The sequence below is a fragment of the Mytilus galloprovincialis genome, chromosome 12 (assembly GCF_965363235.1).
Source record: "Mytilus galloprovincialis chromosome 12, xbMytGall1.hap1.1, whole genome shotgun sequence".
NCBI classification, from domain to species: domain Eukaryota; kingdom Metazoa; phylum Mollusca; class Bivalvia; order Mytilida; family Mytilidae; genus Mytilus; species Mytilus galloprovincialis.
This window is the reverse complement of record NC_134849.1, coordinates 7,675,287-7,701,468: the sequence shown is the minus strand read 5'-3', so window position 1 is coordinate 7,701,468 and position 26,182 is coordinate 7,675,287. Positions and strand designations below refer to the sequence as shown.

At 34.0% G+C, this 26,182-nt stretch overlaps 4 protein-coding genes across 10 annotated transcripts in view; 3 read left to right on the top strand and 1 right to left on the bottom strand.

Annotated features, from left to right (window-relative positions):
* Nucleotides 1-26,182, bottom strand: part of LOC143053927 (kinesin-like protein KIF13A) — a 175,486-nt gene that overhangs the window by 67,686 nt on the left and 81,618 nt on the right. For all 7 annotated transcript variants that reach the window (XM_076226727.1, XM_076226730.1, XM_076226731.1 and 4 more), the window contains exon 9: nucleotides 1,283-1,395. In XM_076226727.1, the coding sequence (XP_076082842.1) occupies nucleotides 1,283-1,395 (113 nt within the window). The remainder of the gene's footprint in view (nucleotides 1-1,282; nucleotides 1,396-26,182) is intronic.
* On the top strand, nucleotides 3,067-8,149 carry LOC143053918 (uncharacterized). Its single transcript, XM_076226719.1, has 2 exons — nucleotides 3,067-3,401; nucleotides 4,286-8,149. The coding sequence occupies exons 1-2, from the start codon at nucleotides 3,206-3,208 to the stop codon at nucleotides 8,002-8,004; spliced, it is 3,915 nt and encodes a 1,304-aa protein (XP_076082834.1). The 5' UTR covers nucleotides 3,067-3,205; the 3' UTR covers nucleotides 8,005-8,149.
* LOC143054944 (uncharacterized) lies at nucleotides 11,274-14,234 on the top strand. Its single transcript, XM_076228043.1, has one exon. The coding sequence runs from the start codon at nucleotides 12,201-12,203 to the stop codon at nucleotides 13,206-13,208; it is 1,008 nt and encodes a 335-aa protein (XP_076084158.1). The 5' UTR covers nucleotides 11,274-12,200; the 3' UTR covers nucleotides 13,209-14,234.
* Nucleotides 16,931-25,265, top strand: LOC143055117 (uncharacterized). Its single transcript, XM_076228259.1, has one exon. It carries the CDS (start codon nucleotides 16,931-16,933, stop codon nucleotides 25,034-25,036), a length of 8,106 nt encoding a protein of 2,701 aa, XP_076084374.1. The 3' UTR covers nucleotides 25,037-25,265.

Here is a 26,182-nt window from a genome sequence, read left to right as displayed (position 1 = left end):
TAAGTATAAAGCTTTATTACAACTGTCACATAAACTTAACATTAACCAAGATAACTAAACAAAGACCAATGAACCCTGAAAAAATGTCAAAGTCAGATGAACCATACCAGGCAGACATGTACAGCTAACAATGCTTCCATACAACAAATATAGTTGACCTGTTACTTATAGTTTAAGAAAAATAGACCAAAACAAAAAAACTTAACACTGTACAATGAACCGTGAAAATGAAGTCACTCTCAAATAAAACCTGTGCCACTGACATATAGATCATAAAATATTTCCATACACCAAATATAGTTGACCTATGGCATATAGTATTAGATAAAAAGACCAAAACTCAAAAACTTAACTTTGACCACTGAACCATAAAAATGAGGTCAAGGTCAGGGTCAGATGACACCTGCCAGTCGGACATGTACACCTTACAGTCCTGACATACACCGAATATACTAGCCCTATTGCTTACAGTTTCTGAGATATGGACTTGACCACCAAAACTTAACCTTGTTCACTGATCCATGAAATGAGGTTGAGGTCAAGTGAAAACTGTCTGATGGACATGACCTTGCAAGGTACGCACATACCAAATATAATTGTCCTATTACTTATAATAAGAAAGAATTCAACATTACAGAAAATCTGAACTTTCTATCAAGTGGTCACTGAACCATGGAAATGAGGTCAAGGACATTGGACATGTGACTGATGGAAACTTCGTAACATGAGGCATCTATATACAAAATATGAAGCATCAAGGTCATCCACCTTCTAAAATATAAAGCTTTTTTAAGAAGATAGCTAACGCCGCCGCCGTAGCTGCAGCCGGATCACTATCACTATGTCGAGCTTTCTGCAACAAAAGTTGCAGGCTTGACAAAAATGCTTTTGAGAGAGTTGTCTACATATTCCATTGTATCAGTGAATTCTATTTTTTACTGTTTCTGTGTCCTTTGGTCTCTTGTGGAGAGTTGCCTCATTGGCAATCTTGTCACATCTTCTGTCATATATTTAATGAAAGGTTTGTTACTCGTGCTGTGTGGATGCCGTAGAATGTGTCCTCATGTTGTGCTTGCATGTGAGAGAGATGTTCTATTAAATGAATGTTCTATTTCTTTTACTGTTTCTGTGTCATTTGGTCTCTTGTGAAGAGTTGTCTCATTGGCAATCTTACCACATCTACTTTTTTTATGTTTATGGCACACAACATGATTTGTCTGGTTTTACACTTAATGAATGTCATTCTTCACTTATTGATAAGTTTTTAATTATAGATATTTACTTGTTAATGTTGCTTCCCTCTTTGAGACGGTCCCCCACAGCACCAGTTTTCTGAGCACGTTCACTACCAGCTAAATCTACCAAACTAATCTTGCTGGCTTTCTCCCCACTAACCTGAAAATAAAACATAAACTAATTAAAATTATGCTTTAATGTAGTAAACATATTCTCTGCATTTTCTGGTACATATTGCTACAATTTTTTTTATAAAAGAATAACAGAATGATATTTAATAGTTCAACATCCAGGGTTAGTTTGAGGGGTCAGGTTAAGGGTTTGATTGTTCGATCTTGTTTAATGCCATTTTAAGCACTATATTGTGCTAATTTGTGGGGTCAGTTTTTAATAATGGAGGAATCTGCAGTGTCCACAAAAAACCACCGACCTTTGTCAGGAAAACTGACAATCATAATCAATTAATTAAGGAATCGGATCACCAGCCATGTGCAGGTTTTGAACAAAGTGTTGACAGGCTAATGAAACAGTAGTTTGACTACCTAGACCACTCTAAAGATGAGGACTCTAGAGGGGTTGGAACAAAAACAATAAGACAAAAACGACTGAAAAAGTCAAAATTTAAAAATTGTTTTCAAAAACATCAAAAGACAATAAATAAAACCATAAGAATCAATGTCTTCCAAGATCATAACAGTTTTTTAAATTCTTTTTTTTATTTTCTTCATTATGAATATTTTTCTAAATAAAATGTCCTGTATTTACCCATGTTTCTTAAATAATAGATTTATGACAGGTATCTTGTACAATACAAAAACTGTAGTTTTTGCCATAAAATGCAGATTTTATAACATTATAAATTATTCCTTTGTTTTTATAAATAATCAAATAATTATGACTATGTGGTTAAACTATGAAACCTGTCAAATTAATTTTGTAACAATAGAATTATTTGTTTTTATTACAAAAAGTACAAAAAATGTTTGTGATTTTTATTTTCCTTGTCACATAAAAATTTACAAAAACACAAACATATATAGTAGTTTATGGTGGGGCCACTATTAGAGAACTGTACCTATTTTTTTCTAAATACGAGAAAGATGTGAATTGTGTCAATTTTAGTTTATTATTCAGATTTTACTTTTAGGTGGATATAGGAGGGCTTTACAAAATAGAGAGTGGGTCTCATTGGGGTCATTTTGTATTTATGTCAGACACATGTTTCGTCTACAAAAGACTCATGCAGTGACACTCAAATCCAAAAAAGAAAAAAGTTCAGACAGCCAAATAAAGTATGAAGTTGAAGATTTGAATAGACACAATATTTGGAATAAAAATATAAATGGTTTAAATTTTCATTTTTTTCCGATAGTTTTATTATATTTAATTTCCTTTTTTATTTCAAATAATGTCTTATTTCCATATTTTTTCATATAATTTCTATACATGTGTATTAATTTTTTAAACATTATTTTTCCTTTTGCAATAAACATTTATTTTATTCATTTTTACAAATGTTATAATATTTCCCTTTTTATCTTATTCAAAAAGTCTTATATCATAATATTTCTTATTTTCCTGTAAAATATCTACCTATACAGGTAACAAACAATTAAAATAATTAATAACTCTTAATTCTCAAAAAAAGCCATAAAACTAACATCTCATGTCAATAAGTTAATTTATGATGATGAACATCAAAGTTCACAATATATCACTTTAAAACATTACATATACACCTGAACACCAGGTAACAATAGAAAATAACATGTTGCTTGTCCAAATCTGTAATTATGCAGAACATTAGCACATGATCATCAATTATTGTTCAAATAGTTTTTTCTTTCATTACTATAATGTCTTTTATTAAGTTTAGAAGGACAAATGTATGAGAGACAGAAACTAAATAACATGTGCTTCAATGACAGTTGAATGAATTTTAAATGAACTTATATTTCTGAAAAGGAAGATGATTTGCTTTCTAAGTTTTGTGATATTTACTATTTTGACATTTAATGTGAATGGACAAGATACAAATTCCAGTGCTTATAATAGACGATACCAAAATTATGAATTCCCAAGAAATAGTGATGGCAGAAATCCTCCCAATATCCAGTGGACTAATAACAACATGCAAAGAAGAAATGATACACATCTTCCACAAAGTAAGTCAAATATTTTTTTTCTTACAGAGAGAGTTATTCTATTTTTCTTTTTCCTTTACAAAATGTGTTGACATTGTTTTTCTGTATCTCTTAAATCTTGACTTATTTTTGCTGGGACATCAGTTGTTTAATTTCACATACGTTAATATTACAGCATTATTTTCTGGTTAATTGAATCCTACTATGTTTTCGCTTGCTTTTAACACAAATTTAAATAAAGTCACCATACATACAGCAAATTTATTTTGACTTTAAATTTTGTGATTGCAAGGGCAAAACCTGCTAGCAATATTATTTTCATTTTTTCAAATTTTTCTGGTCACCAATACTGAAATTTTTTAAAGAACAATTTTATATCTTGAAATGAGCAATGAAACCTACATCTGTAACTCATAAAACAAATTTCTCTTTTCTGATTGAAAATTTACTTAGTAGTCCACAGTTTATACTTATATAAGATTAGAAAAGACAAATTCATAATCTTAAAATCTGACATCTTTTAAATTTATCACAATTCCTATTCACTTTTGTTTATAATTCAAATTTAGAAAAAGATTAATGTAAAATTGTTGATTCAACACTATATTGGCAAAAAGGCAAAAATATAAAAAGACAAAAAGACAAACAACTGTCTACAATACACAAGATAGAAAACTAAAGACTTTGCAACATAAACCCCACAATCAAAACCATTTGTTATCTTAAGTGCATAGAAATAAAATGTTTCAACAACTTTTGATCGTGTTTTCAGCAGAATGTCATGACTATTACATAACAAAATGAAAGGTTACATAAAGGAATATATTTTAATTTGATAGAAGTTATTAGACACTTAAGTTTTATTTTAAGTATGATAACAATCTTGTTTTCTTTTGATGTTCCAGGTACGCGTACAAACTACACAGATGTCTACTTATCAGAGGCACACCAACCCAATACACAAAAGAATGCTCCGATGAAGATGTACCAAGGCAGGGGAGCATGGAATTCTCAGAATGGTCAACCAGGTCAGCAAGGAGGCAGACAAGTCCAAAATAATAATCAGCCAAATAAATGGAATTCTCAGCAAGGTCAACCACTAAATGGGAACCAGAACAATGGAAGACAGCAGCAACAAATTGATCCAAACACTGGTACCTGGAGCCGTCAAAGTCAACCTGGCATGGCTCCAACACTAAATCAATACGTGGACCAGTCTGGAAGGAACCCTAGTCAACAGCAACAACATGGAGGACCAGCTAGTAGGTCCCAGCACTACTATCCTTCAACAAGGAACCAGTTTTCCCAGCAACAGATGCTTCCTACTCATTTAAATAATGGTGGAATGGGAATGGGTCCTGGGATGAATCCAGGAGGAAATCCAATGGATTCAAGAATGATGGGGATGATTCCAGGGGGAAATCCCATGGGAATGCCAATGATGGATCCTGACCTTCCTGATGGTTTGGATGACCTTTGGGAAATGCAACAAAAACAACGAGCAATGAAACATATGATGGCAGCTAATCCAGGACTTGCACAGCAAATGGCAGGTCATCCTGGTATGACAGGGCAAATGAGAGCGCCAATGACAAATCCCAATGGGATGCAAGGTTCACAATACAATGGACCACTGCAAAGGAAAGATACAGGCGGACCAGGCAGTGTCCGAATATGGACAAACCCAAACTCGACAGATAACTTCAGGGGTCCAAACAGAGGACCTTATCAACAAAGAAATGGTCCATTACGTAGCAACTTTAAAGAAAATTCTGTGAAGAAAGACAAAATAATGCCATTACGACCTTCAAGTTTTGGTGACATTTCAAACAAACTCATCACAAATCACATGACAAACGAGCAAAAGAAAGATTTAATAGGATTAACAACTGAAAAGCCTTTACCTAATGTTAATCAAAATGTTCAACCTCATCCGTATCTTCATTCTGTACATGGAGCTCAAACAAAAACAACCCATGTGGAAACTGGAAATTTAAGAAACAGATGGTATCGAAAAAGAGGCAGAGAAAACAGAGTAACTGTTGCCACAACTCTGCCGCCTCGTCCTGTTTCGCCTACAGAAGATCCTTCAGCAGTTTGGAATGTCAAACATTTACCTCCAACTTATAACTATGGGGAAGATATACATCAAAGATATAGATCAAATGACCTTGGTCAACAACAGACCCAACAGATAAAATATCAACAAAGACCAAATAATCACAATGTACAACAAACTTACAAAGATACAAACAATGAACATCATCAAAACAATATGAATTATAATATGCAACAGAATGGTCAAAATTATTATCAACAAAATGTACCAAAAGATAGTACACAAAGTCAATCTAATTCTAAAGTGGCATCAGCTGCATGGGATCCAAGGCAACTACCACAAATGTCTGAAATACAAGACGGGGCTAATCAGCAAAATAGATATCAACCCACAGAGTCAAAACACTTGCCACAAATGTCTCAGTATCAATACGGAAACACTCAATATAATCCAAGACAACAACAAGACATGGAAGATTATCAAAGATTTTTAAATCAGCAAAGAGGTCAACAAATGGGACAAGGTGAAGACAAAAGAAACATTTATTCAACCAACAATGAAAATCAGATAAATCAAAGATACCCGAATAATTGGCGAAGTCCTTCTAGATCTGAATTTGAAGAGAATGAAGGGAAAGGTATTCAGAAAGAAAGAATTCCCAGTAGACCAAATAGTGAAACTCAATCTAACACACATAATATCATCAGCCAACTAGATTTAAGCAAGTTTAAGTCATCTGATCCAACCCAACCAATCAAGCAATCACAACAAACCCAATCAATTGAAATATCACAACAAACCAAATGGACTGGTAATAACCAGGTCGAACATGAAAGAGAACGGGAACAAGAAACAGAAAGGGAGAATGAAAACAGTGCTTTGAGAAACTCCCCAATATCCAGATCGACCTCAAGAAATGGTCCCATAGATCAAACAAAGCTACGACAAATTGTTCGAGAAAGAATGAGACAGAATGGTGCATTGCCATGGAGTCCTGTTAGAGAGGGTGGGAACAGGTATAAAACTCGTCAAGGTCAAATTTACCCAACTGAACAAGCATTAGTAGAAGCAACACTTGTCCACAACATAAGTAAACTAGCAGGTGATAAAGGGGAGATAACCTTTAGTGCAGGAGCTACTGACCCAAGACTGCTGCATGTTTCTCCCGAGATTCCAGCCAGTCAAGAACAATTAAGAGGTACACATGACAGAAGAACAATACAACCTTCCATTACTGGAAGAGGAGTTTGGCATAATAAAACAAGAGTTCCACCAATTACTGGTAGGGAGGTGTGGCTAGATCCGTCCAATCAAAAAGAGATTGCTGCATCTGAACTTTCTCCAGCCATGATAAGTGATATAGTTGACAGTTTTCTATTAGGAGGTGGAGATGAAATTGAGACTCCTTTTGGGAAAATTGAGCGTGAAGAAAGTGGAGGATATGAGATTGAAGGACCTTTATTTAGAATGATCCTAAGGGAAATATATGACAGCGTCCATAATGAAAATGAAAAAACTTCATCACCTAAAGAGCTTGAACATCAAAGGAAACTGAGAGGTTTTGATTTGTCAGCAAAAAAGGCAGGTTTACCCAAAACTCGAAGTACAGTTCTGACTGGAAAGTCAACAAATGGCATCAATGAACAACATCGATCAATATGGGATAATTTACCAATAGCTGATAAGCCAAGTACTAAGGCACCATCTATTGGTACCCAGACACAATCACAAAACCTAGAGAATAATGGACAACAACTAAGGGTACCAGATATTTCAAGTAACACTGGACGTCCCTGGGGACCAGTGGCTCCAAAGGCTCAAAATATTCCTGCACCTCCATGGGAACCAATAACTCCTAGGGCTCCAGTATTGGAAGCAAAGATTGAAACAACTTCAAAGCCTGTTCAAGGAACACAACGGATAATTGAAAAGCTGGCATCTATCACAACCATAGCAACACCAACAACAACTTCTGCAACCGTAGCAACTCCAAAAAGTTCAGAAATGTCGTATAGCAGTACAACTCAGCAGGTTGTAAAAGTACCCCTACCAAGGGTACCCACTACAACATGGACTCAACTATTACATGACGAACCCATAAGTCTCGGTAAAAAGCCACCTGTAGCTGCTAGAATGATCTGGGTTCCCGAAGAACAGGGAACTGTGGGTAATAACACGTATAAAGAGAAAGTCATCGAAAAGGTCATAAAAAAAGAACCTCCGTCAACAACAGCCTTTGGAGTAATGATTGTTATTATTGTCACCATGGCAATTCTAGTGGCCCCAGTTTTCTGTGTTGTTTGGAGAATTCGTAAACATCTGAATGAAAAGAAGTTAAAGAAAATACTTGATGACAGCGATATTAAATCTGTGACGGAGACAATGGTTACACATGACTTTGGTAAATGTGACGATTTCGAAAAGGAGCGAGGAGCTCGAAGGAAAACGTACAACAGAGATTACAACTTGAGTGACAAAACTTATCATGAATTACAACCGTTAAAGTCAGCCAGCGGATGGACGTCTCCTAATGTCATTGTACACCAAGTCAATGAAATCTATTAAAATTGAATGATCAACTGTTCTTAATTTAAGAACAGGTTGAACTTTGAAGTTGCTCTACCAAGCCCAGTGGACGTCTCCAAATGTAAAAGTTCACTAAGTCAATGAAATCTATTAAAATTTTATAATAAACTGTTTTTAAATTTAAGTGATTCAGTTACTGTAGTTTTACTATATCCCAACCTTAAGTCAGACGTGAAGTTAATGTGAATGAGACAGTAACCCAACGACATAACAAAATAAACCTTCAGTCTCCAACATTGAAGAATAATCTACAGCATAGATCAGGCACTACGTCCCCACAAGTCTAAAAAGAGTACATTTAACATAGTGACAAAGTTGTGTCATCAAGTACAAATTTACTATGAGAGAATATCTATCTTGATTGAAAAGGTTACTGACTTGGGCTACTAAGGCACATTAAATAAGTCTTCAGTTTTCTATGTACAATTACTTTTCTTTAGATCATCTTCTATTTTTGCCATGAGACTGTGCCTTCTTCAACTTCTGATTGTTGGTTGTCCTTTAGGTGTTCTCTGCCACTTTTAAAACATGTATACCAGTTATACTAGTTTTGTTTCTTACTCGACACTGGCCTATTTTTTTATGTTTAGTGATTAAACTAGGTCTTGGTTCTGAATCTGGACTGGCACATTTATTTATGTTTAGTGATCGAGGCAGTTTTTTTCCTTATGTTTAGTGTTTAAACTAGGTCTTGGTTTTGATTCAGGACTGGCACCTTTTTTTTATGTTTAGTGTTAAAACTAGGTCTTGGTTCTGATATGGACTATAAAAAAGAAGATGCGGTATGATTGCCAATGACACAACTCTCAACAAGAGCCCAAAATAACACAGAAATTATCAACTATAGGTCACTGTACGGACTTGAATAAAATATTGCTTAAACTGTACTGACTTCAACAATGAGCAAAGCCCATATCGCATAGTAGCACATTTTTTTTTATGTTTAGTGTTTGAACTAGGTCTTGGTTTTGATTTGAACAAGTGCATTTTAACTTGTGTGTTCTTTCTTAAATCAATACAGCAGACTTTAAGTCCAAGTACAGTAACTTTCACACGGTCAATAATCCATCTATATTAGAGAATGCAGCAAATATGAAACATTTTAAGTTATGTAAGGTACATATGAATGATTGATTGTTGGTTGTTTAACATTCAGAGGGAAAAATGTCATGCATGTTCAGGACAAAATATATGTCACTGAGACAGCTACCTAATGACACACCAAAAAAGGCATCAAGTCATTTCAAAACAAGAAAGAAAGGAAACTTGATAAAATAAGCCTGACCACTAAAACAAATGCACTCAAACACTAATAAGAACTGGAACCAGACACATGACAAGAAGAATGATGAATGATCAAGAATCACTAAGGAAATTGCATATCTCATTTGTCAACCTTTATATAGTAACACTAACAAATACATGTAACATGGATTTTATAAAAAAAAAAAGTTGACAAACTTTTTTGCTTTCAAATTAGTCAATTGATCCTTTCATCTCTTGACATGTGTAATTAACTCATGCTGTGTTAATTATATAGATGACTGAATGTAGATTGATTCTTCTAAGAAATATTACGGGAGGTCTTCTACCGACATAAGATGATGTGGTATGATTGCCAATGTGACAACTCTCAATGATTTTTTAACACCATACACATACAACTAAAAATCTGAGGCTGTGACATCAATCTGAACAAAAACAGGGGAGGGAAAGGAGGTACGCAGGTGGCCCAGGAAGATCAGCAGCACCACATCTATCAAGTTCACCAGTGAATATCTGTACCCCAGTTCTCAGAAACAATAAATTAGTTAGTTCATATCAGTCATGTGACTCCAATCAACATGTGATCAAAATGTAGACATCACTTCCAACACATGTTCAGCGAAGGGTTGACAATGTTTGATGCGTACAGAAGAAAACTTATTTCTAAACTACCCTGCAGAATTACTGTACAGAACAAAAGTTATTTCTAGACTACCCTGCAGAATTACTGTACAGAACAAAAGTTATTTCTAGACTACCCTGCAGAATTACTGTACAGAACAAAAGTTATTTCTAGACTACCCTACAGAATTACTGTACAGAACAAAAGTTATTTCTAGACTACCCTGCAGAATTACTGTACAGAACAAAAGTTATTTCTAGACTACCCTGCAGAATTACTGTACAGAACAAAAGTTATTTCTAGACTACCCTGCAGAATTACTGTACAGAACAAAAGTTATTTCTAGACTACCCTGCAGAATTACTGTACAGAACAAAAGTTATTTCTAGACTACCCTGCAGAATTACTGTACAGAACAAAAGTTATTTCTAGACTACCCTGCAGAATTACTGTACAGAACAAAAGTTATTTCTAGACTACCCTGCAGAATTACTGTACAGAACAAAAGTTATTTCTAGACTACCCTACAGAATGACGATAGGGAAGATGCTTGAAACTATAATAGGTGCAGGGATACAGGTGTGCCTTTAAGAGTGCTTAATTGACGATCTTTTCTCATGAAAGACATAATTCGAGAAATAATCTATTGAGTCATACCCTGGTTATAAGGCATTCAAATCCACCAAGAGATTGGAAAATGCTATTGCCTTTATACACACACACATATATATAAATAGACATAACATTGTGTAAAATCCTAATTTTTTAATGTATGATCCATCTATGTTATACAAATGATAGATCTTCTTTGGTCTCAATTTTACAACATTAAACTCTCAATAACAAATGAACTGAAGAGAAAATCCATTCTAAAGAACCAAAATGAACTAAAATAAATATAAAACATTTCTACAAAGAGGATATGGGAGATAAAAGATAATATTTAGACACCACAATGATCTGAGTCTAATGATTGTTTTATAAGTTTTAGATGAATAAACATCATATCTATGTTTAGAACAAAAATGCAAAATTACGTAAAAGTGTTTAAACAGACTTGATTGACATGTTTGAAGATCACGATAGATTAATCAAACTTATCGAGCAGAAATGGAAATGGAGGGGCCTGATGGGGTGTGTGTGTGTGTTGGGGGGGTCTCATCACAATTCACAAGTTGATTTTTTTGTCAATCACGATTCACAGAAAATAGATTTCCATGATCGCGGATAAAATAAAAAATAAAAAAAAAAGTAGTAGAAAAGTGGATCACTATAGCGAAAATGCGCCGAACACGAAGAATGAAAATAACCCATCAGGCCCCTCAAAATGGTGGAGAAGCATGGCAAATAATTTTGTAAGTGCCTGCATTAACGATAATAGAAATCTGACATTCAAACAACGCTATCACATACAGCCAAGACAATTACTGTCGCTATCATAGAAATTGAATTTTGGTTTATTCTTATAGTTTACTGAACACTTCACAATTCCAATGTTGTGATAATTTTAATCTCTAAGTCTGATCGTACCATGCATTGTTACCCAAAACTAACGAGAGATAATTGCAAAATTTTAACTTAATTTGTCAGCGGTGCATTTAACAATTTTTTAAACCAATAAAAATCGATAGCATTCTTTGAATCCATGCAAGCGTTGTCTATTAATTAAGCCAAGCTTAGCAATACAATTATTAAAGTTTAGGGTTGTGTAAGGTTTAATTAAATACATATCCGATCTCCTATATTATAGAGAAATTAAATCAATGCAAAATCACAGAACTATATCATCTATGTAGTTCATGATGACATTTTAATGTGAGGGATGTGTTCAATAACTCTCCATGACATTGTTGTATAATTATCTGTTCGGATATATTCAAAATTATGTAAAAATCTATTAGTACAGTAAAAATATTGTGCTGGATGATCTTTTAATCTAAAGGGTGCCTTTGATATACTCTGACCGCATGGTAGCATATTAACACTTCTCGAAATATTCAAAAAAAATAAAGTGAAAATCAATTAGAAAACATCAAATATTGTGCTGGATGATCTTTTTATCTAAAGGGTGCAATCAATATACCCTGACATTGCAGCAAAATTATACATTTGGATTTTTTTTAAAATAAGGTGAAAATCTATGCAGTCAACTTGAAATAATGTGCACAACTCGATCTCTATCTTAATCCATAAATACGTACATCTAGGACCTAAGTCTAATGGTTGTGTTTGTGATTTTTAACTGGAATTTACCAAAAGTAACGATTTAAATTCAACAGATAACACAATGTCTGAAAGTGACAAGTTAAAGTATATGAAAGCATCCTCGTCTGATGTCGTCATGGCAACAGTAATCTTTTCCGTTCTAATGACTTTAACAGGACTTAATATAATCTTTTACCTCATTTGTAAATTCATTTCAAGACCAAGAAGAGAGGAGAACTTAGATGTTAAACAAGTTAAAAGGATCAAAGTTAAGTCAGCGTCACAAATTTCGAAAGATTTCGAAAAAGAGAGTATTCGACTTCTGATTCAACAGCTTCAGCCGTTGTCACGGAGAAACTCTCAGTCTGAGACAAAAGATGTGTTGCTCATGGAGGAAGGTACAAATTTGGGTCAGCCTAAAAATAAAGACGATTTATCTGTTAGTGATGAGCATAAACATAGGGGAAGATTAAACTCTGAAAGTTCACTCGGTGAACAAATTGAAATTTATGTTGAAAATACGATAGACAATGGAAGTTATGATTCAAAGAATAATAAATCTTCCAACAAAAGCAAGGGCAAGAGTGGAAAACATTCAAAATCTAGCATTTTTGGTAAGCTTGCCAATTCTCTCAGTGAAAGAAATAAAAATAGCACCAAAAATGTGGTCAACCAAAATAGTAATTCTAAAAAAGTCCAAAAGGGAAATAACTCCAAAAAGAAAAGTGAAGAAACAGTTTTAGATGTCCTAACACTTGAGGAATGTTCAAACATGGATTCAAGCAAGATAAACGAATTTCAGACACAAATACAGAATGAAATTACACCAGCTAAAAAAGTGTGTGGCAAATATATAAAACCTAAAAGGAAAGAGACCAAAAGTGATTCTTTATCAACACATATAGATATAGAACCCGGCATAAATCACATTCCTCCCAGGAACAAGATGGCTGACTCTAATAATCTGACTGTAACCAATAACAACCAGCACAATAAAAACAATGTGGCAATTACACTAACAACAGATGATGGTTTACAAACAAATGTTAACTTTGGGAGTAAGTTAAACCTTGTTGAAAACACATGTTAGACGTGAAATCAATCTGACAGAGAACACATTACAATATAGTGAATAATTGTCCGGAAAAACATTCAAACATTTAAACATTTTTGCGCCTGTCCCAAGTCAGGAGCCTCTGGCCTTTGTTAGTCTTGTATTATTTTTAATTTTAGTTTCTTGTGTACAATTTGGAAATTAGTATGGCGTTCATTATCACTGAACTAGCATATATTTGTTTAGGGGCCAGCTGAAGGACGCCTCTGGGTGCGGGAATTTCTCGCTACATTGAAGACCTGTTGGTGACCTTTGCTGTTGTTTTTTTCTATGGTCAGGTTGTTGTCTCTTTGGCATATTCCCCATTTCCTTTCTCAATTTTAAATACTTTTTTATATTTAAAATTTTCAATGTTGTAGGGATTTTATGGTTTAAAATTGTCTTACTTTTTAAATATTGTGATAGCTGCTTTTATTTCCAGGGTATATGACCCCATTCACACTTGGACAATTAGATCCAATTTATCTAGATCAGTACATCCAAGATCGATTTAAGCCCAATGTGAACACATAGAATCGATCTTGAAGATCTACCAAGAGAGATATAATTTATAATTCAGTTTGAATCAATCTAAGATGAACCGATCTAATGTTAAATGTGAATTTAACACAAAGAAACGAAAATAATTTGTGCACATGAATGGCGGCAAAATTACACGTGCAATTCATTACAAAATAAATGACCAACATAAAAATGCTAAAAACTTAACGAAAACTTTATGAACAGTGGTATATTTGAACTTCTAATTCAAGTAAAACATTATAACTTTATTTTTGTACTGCGTATGTATCAGCACATTAATTTGATTAAATATTCCTATTTATACAGTATTGTTTACTATTTCATGGGTAATTAAGTAATATCAATTGTATTCTTAATTCTCGTGTGAACGCAGGGTTCAGATAAGAACGTCATTAGAAGTAAACATATTGTGAACATAAACCGACTTTTTTTGGATCAATTAAAACAATGCTGGTGTGAACAGAGTCTTTATATATATATATATATATATATATATATATATATATATATATATATATATATATATATATATATATATATATATATATATATATATATATATATATATATGGGTTTTTAAACTAAAATTGTTTTCTGTTGGGGGTGGGATAAAACTGTTAAATAAGTATATTAAAGAAGAAGATAAGAGAACTCAAGATTTTGTGCCAAATACATCCTAAAATTGTATTGTAAGTTAAATACTGAATTTACATATAAAAAAGAAGATGTGGTATGATTGCCAATGAGACAACTCTTCACAAGAGACCAAATGACACAGAAATAAACAACTATAGCCAATATCACATAGTAATCTATTAAAGGCTTCAAAATTACAAATGTAAAACACTGCAAACTAGAAAATTAAACTTCATTAGTATAATTATGGTACAGCAATGAAAAGAACTGTTTCTGTTTTTTAATCCATTAAGAGTTTGACCTAATAGAGTAAAACCAAAAGATCAACCTGGACGATACATTAGAACATCAGAACATGTATATAAGTTTACAATTTCAAATCACAATCAATAATAAATGATAAACAACAAATAAATGATTACCCCTTCAAACCATGCAGATGATTAATTGTCAATAATCCATTCATATAGGTTCATATCTACACAAATTATTCAAACTAATATTTGACAAGAATCAGACAATTTGTCAACCTTTGACCTTATCTTCACTTACTTACAAGTCTATCAGTTGACGCAGGTCGAAGAATAAAGAAGTCTTTACCAGTAAATAAACTTATTGATAATTTGAATGACCATTTTTCTTTCTATCAAATATAAGACTCCTTATTTTGACAAGAGTCTTGTCTGTTTTTTATACAGTAAAACCTGGATTTCTAATGTTGAAGTTAACAGTATGTGTTTAGCATTGGGAATATGACTAAAAAGAGCTATGCCAAAGGAGACAAAAACCAAATGATGCAATCAAAGTATCACTAGTCCTGTGAGAAATTTTAGCTGACTTGAGCAATGATTCATTTTGAGTTATGAGCTTAAAAAAAGAATATTTTAATGATAAAGCTGATAACAAAACTGCAGTTGTTCCTTAATATATAGTAATTACTCTGTTATATTTGGGATGAAGCATCAAATGCATCCATTTATCTATGGTTATTTCTTCAGATATTTTTTTTAAATCACACTTTCAAAATTGTTATAAGTTTTTTTTAATTTCCTTTGGAGTTTGATATTTTTGTCCATCTATTTTCACACTGTAATGAACTAAAGAAACTGGAGGTTGTTTAAACAAGTAAGTTCAAAATATTTAGGCCAGTTAGATTACACTGTTAAAAACAGGAGAAACTAAAGTTTGTTCAGACAAGTAAGTTCACCCTGTTATAAACATAAGAAATTGGAGATGGTTCAGACAAATAAGTTCACACTGTGAAATATCAAACCAATTCAAAATGTGACTGTTCTGTAGTGCATCACATCAAGTTTGTACTGTGCAAACCTGGACAATTTATTTTGCATGGAAACATTGAGAATCTGTGCATATGTTCAAAACACTGTTACTGTACTATAGTCTTTTACCTCAAAATCAAAATACTGTGGATAAAAGGAAGAATTATGAATATTGGTTATACAAACATAACATAGGTAAACTATTCTATATTGGGGAAAAACAAATAGAAAGAACTCAGAATGGAGAACAAAAATCATTCATTTTGGAGCCTATTGGTTATAACTGTATGTGTTTTTCAAGGAGCACTAGGTCAAACATGTCCTCAGTCTTGTGTCCATTGTATCGTGGATGGATTAGGAGATGTGACTGATGTGACATGTAGTGATAGCCGAGCGTTTCAACTGATTCCTAAAACGGTCCAACATTTGGTCTTTCAGAATGGCTCTCTTCCTAATGGAATTGTCAAAGATTTTCTATTCCTTGGAATTAGTGAGTTGGAATCTATTGAGATAACTAACTACCACTTAAAGGAACTTTGGGGTGCATTTTTACTGAACTGTACCGATTTAAAGATTATGGACTTTTCAAACAATGAAATTTACTCAATTATGAAATCTAACTTCAAGGGACCTGTTGCACTAGAAATTCTAAATTTAGAGAAAAATAATATCAACTTAACAACTGACAATGTCTTTGAAAATCTGGGTTTCCTTAAAAAGCTTTATCTGGCAAATAATCTTATTCAAACACTAACAGACAATAATTTTGAAGGATTAATTAATCTACAAGTTCTAGACTTATCAAGGAATAAAATAAGTTATGTGGATGGAGACACATTTCAGAGTTTGCCAAAAGTGACCAATATCAACCTTTCCTACAACAGAATCAGAAATATTCCATCTGGACTATTCAACAGACTGTCAAATCTCAGAATTCTTCAACTTTCACATAACACTATTTCAATCATTTCTAATAATGCTTTTGTACAAGCAGGAATAACTACATTGGATTTGTCAACTAACCAATTAACAAAGATCCCAACTGAAATGCTAAAACAAATATCTGGAAGAAACACTGAAGTTTTATTACAAAGGAACAACATTCGAATGTTACTGAAGAATAGTTTATCAAACATTGAGTTGAAACTGTTAAATCTAGCTTCAAACAGCATGAATATGGTGGAAAATGATGCTACTTATAACTGTAAGATTAAGTATTTGAATATGAGACAAAACAAGCTGACCACTTTACCAGAAACCATGGTAACATATCTTAATTCTGTTATAACACCCCAGGTTTTTCTCAGCAGTAATCTATTTGTTTGTGACTGTGATCTTATCTGGTTAGGCAAGTTTCTCTATCAAAAGTCTTGGAAAAATATCCCAAAATGTTCTCAACCAATAGAATTAAGTAGAATTAATATTGTGGACTATTACAATCAGAACTATGCCTCATGTTTAACTACAACTGAGGAGATTACTACAGAATTCTCTACTTCAACTAGCACAAATCTTACTCCTTTTTCAACAGACAATCAACATACTCAGACATCCAAACGAATCAGTAGTCCACAAGAACAAACAACCCCTTCACAAACAGAAAATCAGAATACTAACACAACACCTCAAACTCTCAGTAGTACACAAGTACAAACAACACCTTCTCCAACAGAATCTCAACAAAATACAACAACACCTCAAACTAACAGTAGTCCACAAGGACAAACAACACCTTCTCCAACAGACACTCAACAAAATACAACAACACCTCAAACTAACAGTAGTCAACAAGTACAAACAACACCTTCTCCAACAGACACTCAACAAAATACCACAACACCTAAAACTAACAGTAGTCAACAAAGACAAACAACACCTTCTCCAACAGACACTCAACAAAATACAACAACACTTCAAACTAACAGTAGTCCACAAGGTCAAACAACACCTTCTCAAACAGACACTCAACAAAATACAACAACACCTCAAATTAACAGTAGTCCACAAGGACAAACAACACCTCCTCCAACAGACACTCAACACAATACAACAACAACTCAAACAAGCGGTAGTCCACAAGGACAAACAACACCTTCTCCAACAGACACTACTCAACAAAATACAACAACACCTCAAACTAACAGTAGTCCAAATGGACAAACAACACCTTCTCCAACAGACACTGAACAAAGTTCTAAAACACCACAAACTCACAGTAGTCCAATTGGACAAACAACACCTTCTCCAACAGACACTCAACACAATAGTACAGCACCTCAAACTAACAGTAGTTCACATGGACAAACAACACCTTCTCTAACAAACACTCAACAAAATACAACAACACCTTCTCCAACAGACACTCAACAAAATACAACAACACCACAAAATTACAGTAGTTCACATGGACAAACAACACCTTCTCCAACAGACACTCAACACAATAGTACAGCACCTCAAACTAACAGTAGTTCACAAAGACAAACAACACCTTCTCTAACAAACACTCAACAAAATACAACAACATCTTCTCCAACAGACACTCAACAAAATACAACAACACCACAAAATTACAGTAGTTCACATGGACAAACAACACCTTCTCCAACAAACATTCACCACAATACTACAACACCTCAAACTAACAGTAATCCACCAGGACAAACAACACCTTCTCCCACAGACACTCAACACAGTTCTAAAACACAACAAACTTACAGTAGTCCAAATGGACAAACAACACCTTCTCCAACAGACACTCAACACAATAGTACAGCACCTCAAACTAACAGTAGTTCACATGGACAAACAACACCTTCTCTAACAAACACTCAACAAAATACAACAACACCTTCTCCAACAGACACTCAACAAAATACAACACAACCACAAAATTACAGTAGTCCACATGGACAAACAACACCTTCTCCAACAGACACTCAACACAATAGTACAGCACCTCAAACTAACAGTAGTTCACAAGGACAAACAACACCTTCTCTAACAAACACTCAACAAAATACAACAACACCTCCTCCAACAGACACTCAACAAAATACAACAACACCACAAAATTACAGTAGTTCACATGGACAAACAACACCTTCTCCAACAGACATTCACCACAATACTGCAACACCTCAAACTAACAGTAATCCACAAGGACAAACAACACCTTCTCTAACACACACTCAACAAAATACAACAACACCTTCTCCAACAGACACTCAACAAAATACAACAACACCTCAAACTTACAGTAGTCCAAATGGACAAACAACACCTTCTCCAACAGACACTCAACACAATAAAACAACACCTCAAACTAGCAGTAGTTCACAAGGACAAACAACACCTTCTCCTACAGACACTCAACAAAATACAACAACACTTCAAACTAACAGTAGTCCACAAGGACAAACAACACCTTCTCTAACAAATACTCAACAAAATACAACAGCACCCTCTTATCCAACCCACACTCAAAATACTACAACAACTTCTCAACCAAGCAATAGTCCACAAAGACAAACCACACCTTCTTCAACAAACACTCAACAAAATACAACAACACCTCAAACTAACAGTAGTCCACAAGGACAAACAACACCTTCTGTAACAAACACTCACCAATATACAACAACGCCTTCTCCAACAGACACTAAAGACAATTCTACAACACCTCAAACTAACAGTATTCCACATGGACAAACAACACCTTCTCCAACAGACACTCAACAAAGTTCTAAAACACCACAAACTTACAGTAGTCCAAATGGACAAACAACACCTTCTCCAACAGACACTCACCACAATACTACAACATCTCAAACTAACAGTAGTTCACAAGGACACACAACACCTTATCCAACAGACACTCAACAAAATATAACAACACCTCAAACTAACAGTAGTCCACAAGGACAAACAACACCTTCTCCAACAGACACTCAACAAAATATAACAACACCTCAAACTAACAGTAGTCCAAATGGACAAACAACACCTTCTCCAACAAACACTCAACAAAATATAACAACATTTCAACAAAGCAGTCCTCCACAAAGACAAACAACACTTTCTCCAACAAACACTCAACACAATACAACAACATTTCAACAAAGCAGTCCTCCACAAGGACACACAACACTTTCTCCAACAGTCACTCAACACAATATAACATCACCTAAAACTAACAGTAATCCACAAGGACAAACAACAACTTCTCCAACAGACACTCAACAAAATTCTACAACACCACAAACTTACAGTAGTATAAATGGACAAACAACACCTTCTCAAACAGACACTCAACAAAATTCTACAACACCACAAACTTACAGTAGTCCAAATGGACAAACAACACCTTCTCCAACAGACACTCAACAAAGTTCTACAACATCTCAATCAAGTAGTGGTCAACAAGGACAAACAACATATTCTACAACTGACACTCAAAATACTAAAACAACACCTGAAGCTAAGAGTAGTCCACAAGTACAAACAACACTCTCTCAAACAAATACTCAACATAATACAAGTACACTGGGACAAACAACACCTTCTCTAACTGACACTCAAAATACCAAAACAACACCTCAAACTAACAGTATTCCACAAGGTCAAACCACTTCTTCTTTATCAAACATTCAACAAACGTCATCAAACTCACAACAAAGCAGTAGCTCACAAAGACAAATAACACCTTCTCTAACAAACAATAATCAAAATATAACAAACTCCCAACAAAGCAGTAGTCCACAAGGACAAACAACACCTTCTACAACAGACATGCAAAATACTATAACAACACCTCAAATTAACAGTAGTCTACAATACCAAACAACACCTTCTCAAACAAACCCTAAACAAAATACAACACCTCGAACTAACAGTATTACACAAGGCCAAACAACACCTTCCCCAACAAACAACCAAAACACTTTGCCATCTCAACCAAACAGTAGTTTACAAGGACAAACAACACCTTCTCAAACAAGCCATCAACAGAAAACACCTCAACCAAGCAGTGTGAAACAAGTACACACAAAACCTTCCCCAACAAACAACCAAACTAACAGACCAACATCTTCAACAACTAACATTCATGGGAACACATCAACATCTTTGTCAACAGCACTGTATGTTAACAAGTATACACCTTCGTCAACAACCAACCAAGTCAACACATCAACATATTCACAAACATTAACCACTAAAATCTCATCAATAATTTCTCCTACAACCAACCAGGTAAACACAACATTCTTATTGCCTACTAACAAAGAAAAAACATCAACACATTCACTAATAATCACCACTAAAAGCTCACCAATACTTTCTCCAACAACCATCCAAGTAAACACACCACTTTTTACAACAGAAAACCAAGGAAAGACATCAACACTTTTACAAGCTTCAAACCAAGTGAACATATCTACATCTTCACCAGCTATAAACATAGTAAACTCATCAGTGTTTTTACCAACTACAAACCAAGTAAAGTCATCTACACTTTCACCAACTACAAATCAAGTTAGCACATCGACATTTTCACAAGATACGAATCAAGTTACCCCATCAAAACTTTCACCAGCTACAAACCAAGTAAACACAGCAAAACTTTCACCAGCTACAAATCAAGTTAGCACATCAACATTTTCACAAGATACGAATCAAGTAATCACATCAACTCTTTCACCAACATCAAACCAAGTAAACGAATTAAAACCTTCAACAACTAGAAACCAAGTAAACACATCAACAATTTCACCAACTACAGACCAAGTTAACACATCAACATATTCACCAACTACAAACCAAGAAAACATATCAATAATTTTACCAACTACAAACCAAGTAAACACATCAACACCTACAACAGCAACAAACCAAGTAAACACATCAACACTTTCACCAGCTTCAAATCAAGTAAACTTATCAACACTTTCACCAGGTACAAACCAAGTGAACATAACAACATTTTCACCAACTAAAAACCAAGTAAACACATCAACATTTTCACCAACTAAAAACCAAGTGAACACAGCAACCAATCAAACAAACACATCAAATAATTTACCAACAACCACCACAGAAAGCACATCAAATAATTTACCAACAACCACCACAGAAAGCACATCAAATAATTTACCAACAACCACCACAGAAAGCACATCAAATAATTTACCAACAACCACCACAGAAAGCACATCAAATAATTTACCAACCACCACCACAGAAAGCACATCACTATTGTTTTCAACAAACAACATAGGAAACAGATATACAGTTTCACTGACAAGTACCCAAGAAGACAAATCATCATATTCACCAACAACCAGCCATGTAACCAGACAAACAGGATTACTGACAAATAACCAAAGAAACACAACACCTTCACCAACAACCAAACATGTAACCACATCATCAGAAGAAGGTACAACTATTCTCATCAGCAATCAAAAAACCACAATTGTTCTAAAAACAAACCAATACAATACTCCTGCTGAAATCACAAGCAAAAAAAGCACAACAAATCCATTCAGTAATCAACAAAGTGTTGTTTCAACTTCAAATCAACATAGCAGAGCTAGTACAAAATTAGTCCACCAACAAAGGACAACAGTTTCAACCATAAAACAAGAAAGTACACATAAACTTTCATCAGTTAAACAAAATACAACTGTTCTAACCACAAATAATCAAGGTACTACTGTTCCAACGTTTAATCAGCAAAGTACAATTATTTCAATCATAAACCAACATAGTACACATGTTCCAACTACAAAACAACACAATGCTACTGTTTCAATAACAACTAAACAAACTGCAATTGTGCCAACTACAAACCAACAGAGCACAATTGTTCTACAGCGTACTAATGTTTTTACTACAAGACAACACAAAGCTACTGTTCCAACTTTGACTAAACAAGCTGCAATTGTACCAACTACAAACCAACAGAGTTCAACTGTTCTTACTACAAAACAACACAATGCCACTGTTTCAACTACGACTAATCAAGCTGCAATTGTACCATCTACAAACCAACAGAGTATGACTGTTCCCACTACAAAACAACACAATGCCACTGTTCCAACTAAGACTAAACAATCTACAATTGTGCCAACTACAAACCAACAGAGTATGACTGTTCCCACTACAAAACAACACAATGCCACTGTTCCAACTAAGACTAAACAATCTACAATTGTGCCAACTACAAACCAACAGAGTATGACTGTTCCCACTACAAAACAGCTCAATACCACTGTTCCAACTAAGACTAAACAATCTACAACTGTGCCAACTACAAACCAACAGAGTATGACTGTTTCCACTACAAAGCAGCTCAATGCCACTGTCCCAACTATGACTAAACAATCTACAATTGTGCCAACTAACCAACAGAGTATGACTGTTCCCACTACAAAACAACACAATGTCACTGTTCCAACTACGACTAAACAAACTGTAATTTTGCCAACTAAACAAACAACAATCATGCCAACTTCAAACCATAACAGTTCAACTATTCCTATTACAAAACAACACAATGTCACTGTTTCAACTACAATTGTGCCAACTACAAATCATCAGAGTACAAATGTTTCTACAACAAATCAACAAACTGCAACTTTTCCAACATTAAATCAGCAAAGTAAAACTGTTCCAACTATAAATCAACAAAGTACAACTGTGCCAACCTCTACACAACAAAGTACAACTGTGCCAACCTCTACACAACACAGTACAACTGTGCCAATCTCTACACAACAAAGTACAACTGTGCCAACCTCTACACAACAAAGTACAACTATGCCAACCCCTAAACAACCAAATACAAGTATTTCACACTCTAAACAACACAGTTCAACTGTTCCAACCTCTATACAACAAAGAACAACTGTGTCAACATCTAAATATCAAAATACAACTCTTATAATGTCTCAACAACATCGTACATCTGTTCCAACCTCAAAACAACAAAGTACAACTGTTACAACTTTGAGACAACAAACTACAACTGTTCAAACCTCTCAACAACAAAGTTCAATTGTACCAAACCATAAACACCAAAAAACAAATGTTCCAACCTCTAAACAACAAAGTACAACTGTTCTAACCTCTAAACAACAGAATACAACTTTGCAATCTTCAAAACAACAGAGTACAACTGTTCCAACCCCTAAACAACAAAATACATCTGTGCCAACCATTAAACAACGAAGTACAACGGTTCCAACCTCTAAACAACAAAGTGCAACTGTTCTAACCTCAAAACAACAGAGTACAACTGTTCCAACCCCTAAACAACAAAATACATCTGTGCCAACCATTAAACAACGAAGTACAACGGTTCCAACCTCTAAACAACAAAGTGCAACTGTTCTAACCTCAAAACAACAAAGTACAACTGTTATAACCCCTAAACAGCAAAATACAACTGTACCTACCTCTAAACAACAAAGAACAACTGTTCTAACCTATAAACAACAGAGTACAACTGTTCCAACTTCTAAACAACAAAGTACAACTGCACCAACTTCTAAACAACAGAGTACAACTGTTCCAACTTCTAAACAACAGAGTACAACTGTGCCAACCTCTAAACAACAAAGTAAAACTGTTCCAACTTCTAAACAACAGATTACAACTGTTCCAACCTCTAAACAACAAATTACAACTGTTCTAACCTCTAAACAACAAAGTACAACTGTTCCAACCTCTAAACAACAAAGTACAACTCCGCCAACTTCTAAACAACAAAGTTCAACTGCGCCAACTTCTAAACAACAGAGTACAACTGTTCCAACCTCTAAACAACAAAGTACAAGTGTTCCAACCTTCAAACAACAAAGCACAATTGTTCCAAGCTCTAAACAACAGAGTACTACTGTGCCAACATCAAATCAAAGAAGTACCACTACAAACCTACACAATAAAACTGAAAATATACTATTCAAAACTACTATCAAATTTCAAACTTCAACAACATCTCCAGTAAAGTCCTCTAATCTCAAAACAAAACCATCTTACCTCCAATCAACTCCAAAACAGACAACAAACCAAAAGACAACAACTAACAACTCAACTTTTTCTGAAAATTTAAAACATGACAAGTCCGATTCTAACTTTTTGAAGATTGGTTTACCAATCATTTTAGTTTTACTGGTAGCTGGTCTGATAGTTTTTGGGATTATTTTGCGTAAAAGATTGAGGAATGATGATGAACGATCCTTACTCAAATTCCACCGTCGGATGTGGCAATACTATAAAGAGTACCACTATGACAAGGATATATTAGGCCCGTCTAAACCGGTGTTTAAATATTATCATGACTCTGGTGGCCATAGTGCATAAATTTTGTGTAAAATTACATTTTCATGTACCCCATCTATGATACTGTGGAGTCATTTTTTTCTTGGGTACATGTATCATTTTCTGAAAAAATTGCATTTTCGTGAAAATTTTATTTCATAGTTTTAGCAATCTCTGCAGACAAAGGCTATAGAAAAGTTGTAATTCCTTGATTAATTGAATTTGTGGTTCACCTCATGAAAATTGGTATCCAATGAATAATAATGAATCCACTGTAGCAATAGGGTATTATGTTTTATGAGCTATGTATATGTCCTATATACTGTTACGTCTCTCCATTCATTTTTAAAACTGAATAAGGTTAATTTTTTTATTATTGTAGATTACCATCTAGTTGAGGTGGTCCCATCAATTTGAAACAATACAAAAATTCATTTTGTGACAAATTAAAGTCTTTAACCAGATTTTATGGTTGGGAAAGCATGGAAATGTAATCTTGTTAAATTAATACATTCCCAGGTAAAAACATTTGGTTAAGGCAGTTTACCACCTAATTGTTATCACATCAATTTTAAAATAATAGTCAGATGTTTGTCATGATGTATACTTATCAATTTGGGATTAGACTTAATAGCATAGTTCAAGGAACACAGGAAAATATTGTGAGTCGAGCATGGTCTCTTATGAACACATGTTCTTTCATGTATGTAAAACTTTTTTTATAGCAAGCATATTTAAGTTTGGGAACAAAGAGGTGAAGAAGTAATAAAAATAATCAAAATATTACAAATCAATTTTTATTCAAACACAATGCTGCTATAATTTATGTTGTTTTTTTTTAAATATTTATTACAAATCTAATTTGCACAAGATATAAAGAGGGTGTTCTTGAATTTTTAAATATTTTTCAACAAATTAAAAAGCAGACAACACAATGCAGAAACTTGGGTCTTCAAATAAAATACTGACATAATCAGTAAAAATGTAAGAATATTGCAAAAAAATAATTTTAAATTGCTGCTAAACGTTTGATTTTCAAACGTATATTAACTACAAACTGGAAAGCTCATAGCTGATAAATTACAAAAATTCAAAATAAGTATTTATTTTACAATTAAAACTTTTTAAAGTCTGACAAATATTTTATAAATGATTGTCGGCTACGCTATTTAAAATCAACATTAAATG

Coding starts and splice junctions, on each gene's coding strand:
- LOC143053918 (XM_076226719.1), top strand. CDS start 3,206: ATGATTTGCTTTCTAAGTTTTGTGATATTTACTATTTTGACATTTAAT. Junction 3,402..4,285: donor TGATACACATCTTCCACAAA/GTAAGTCAAATA, acceptor TTGATGTTCCAG/GTACGCGTACAAACTACACA.
- LOC143054944 (XM_076228043.1), top strand. CDS start 12,201: ATGTCTGAAAGTGACAAGTTAAAGTATATGAAAGCATCCTCGTCTGAT.
- LOC143055117 (XM_076228259.1), top strand. CDS start 16,931: ATGGTAACATATCTTAATTCTGTTATAACACCCCAGGTTTTTCTCAGC.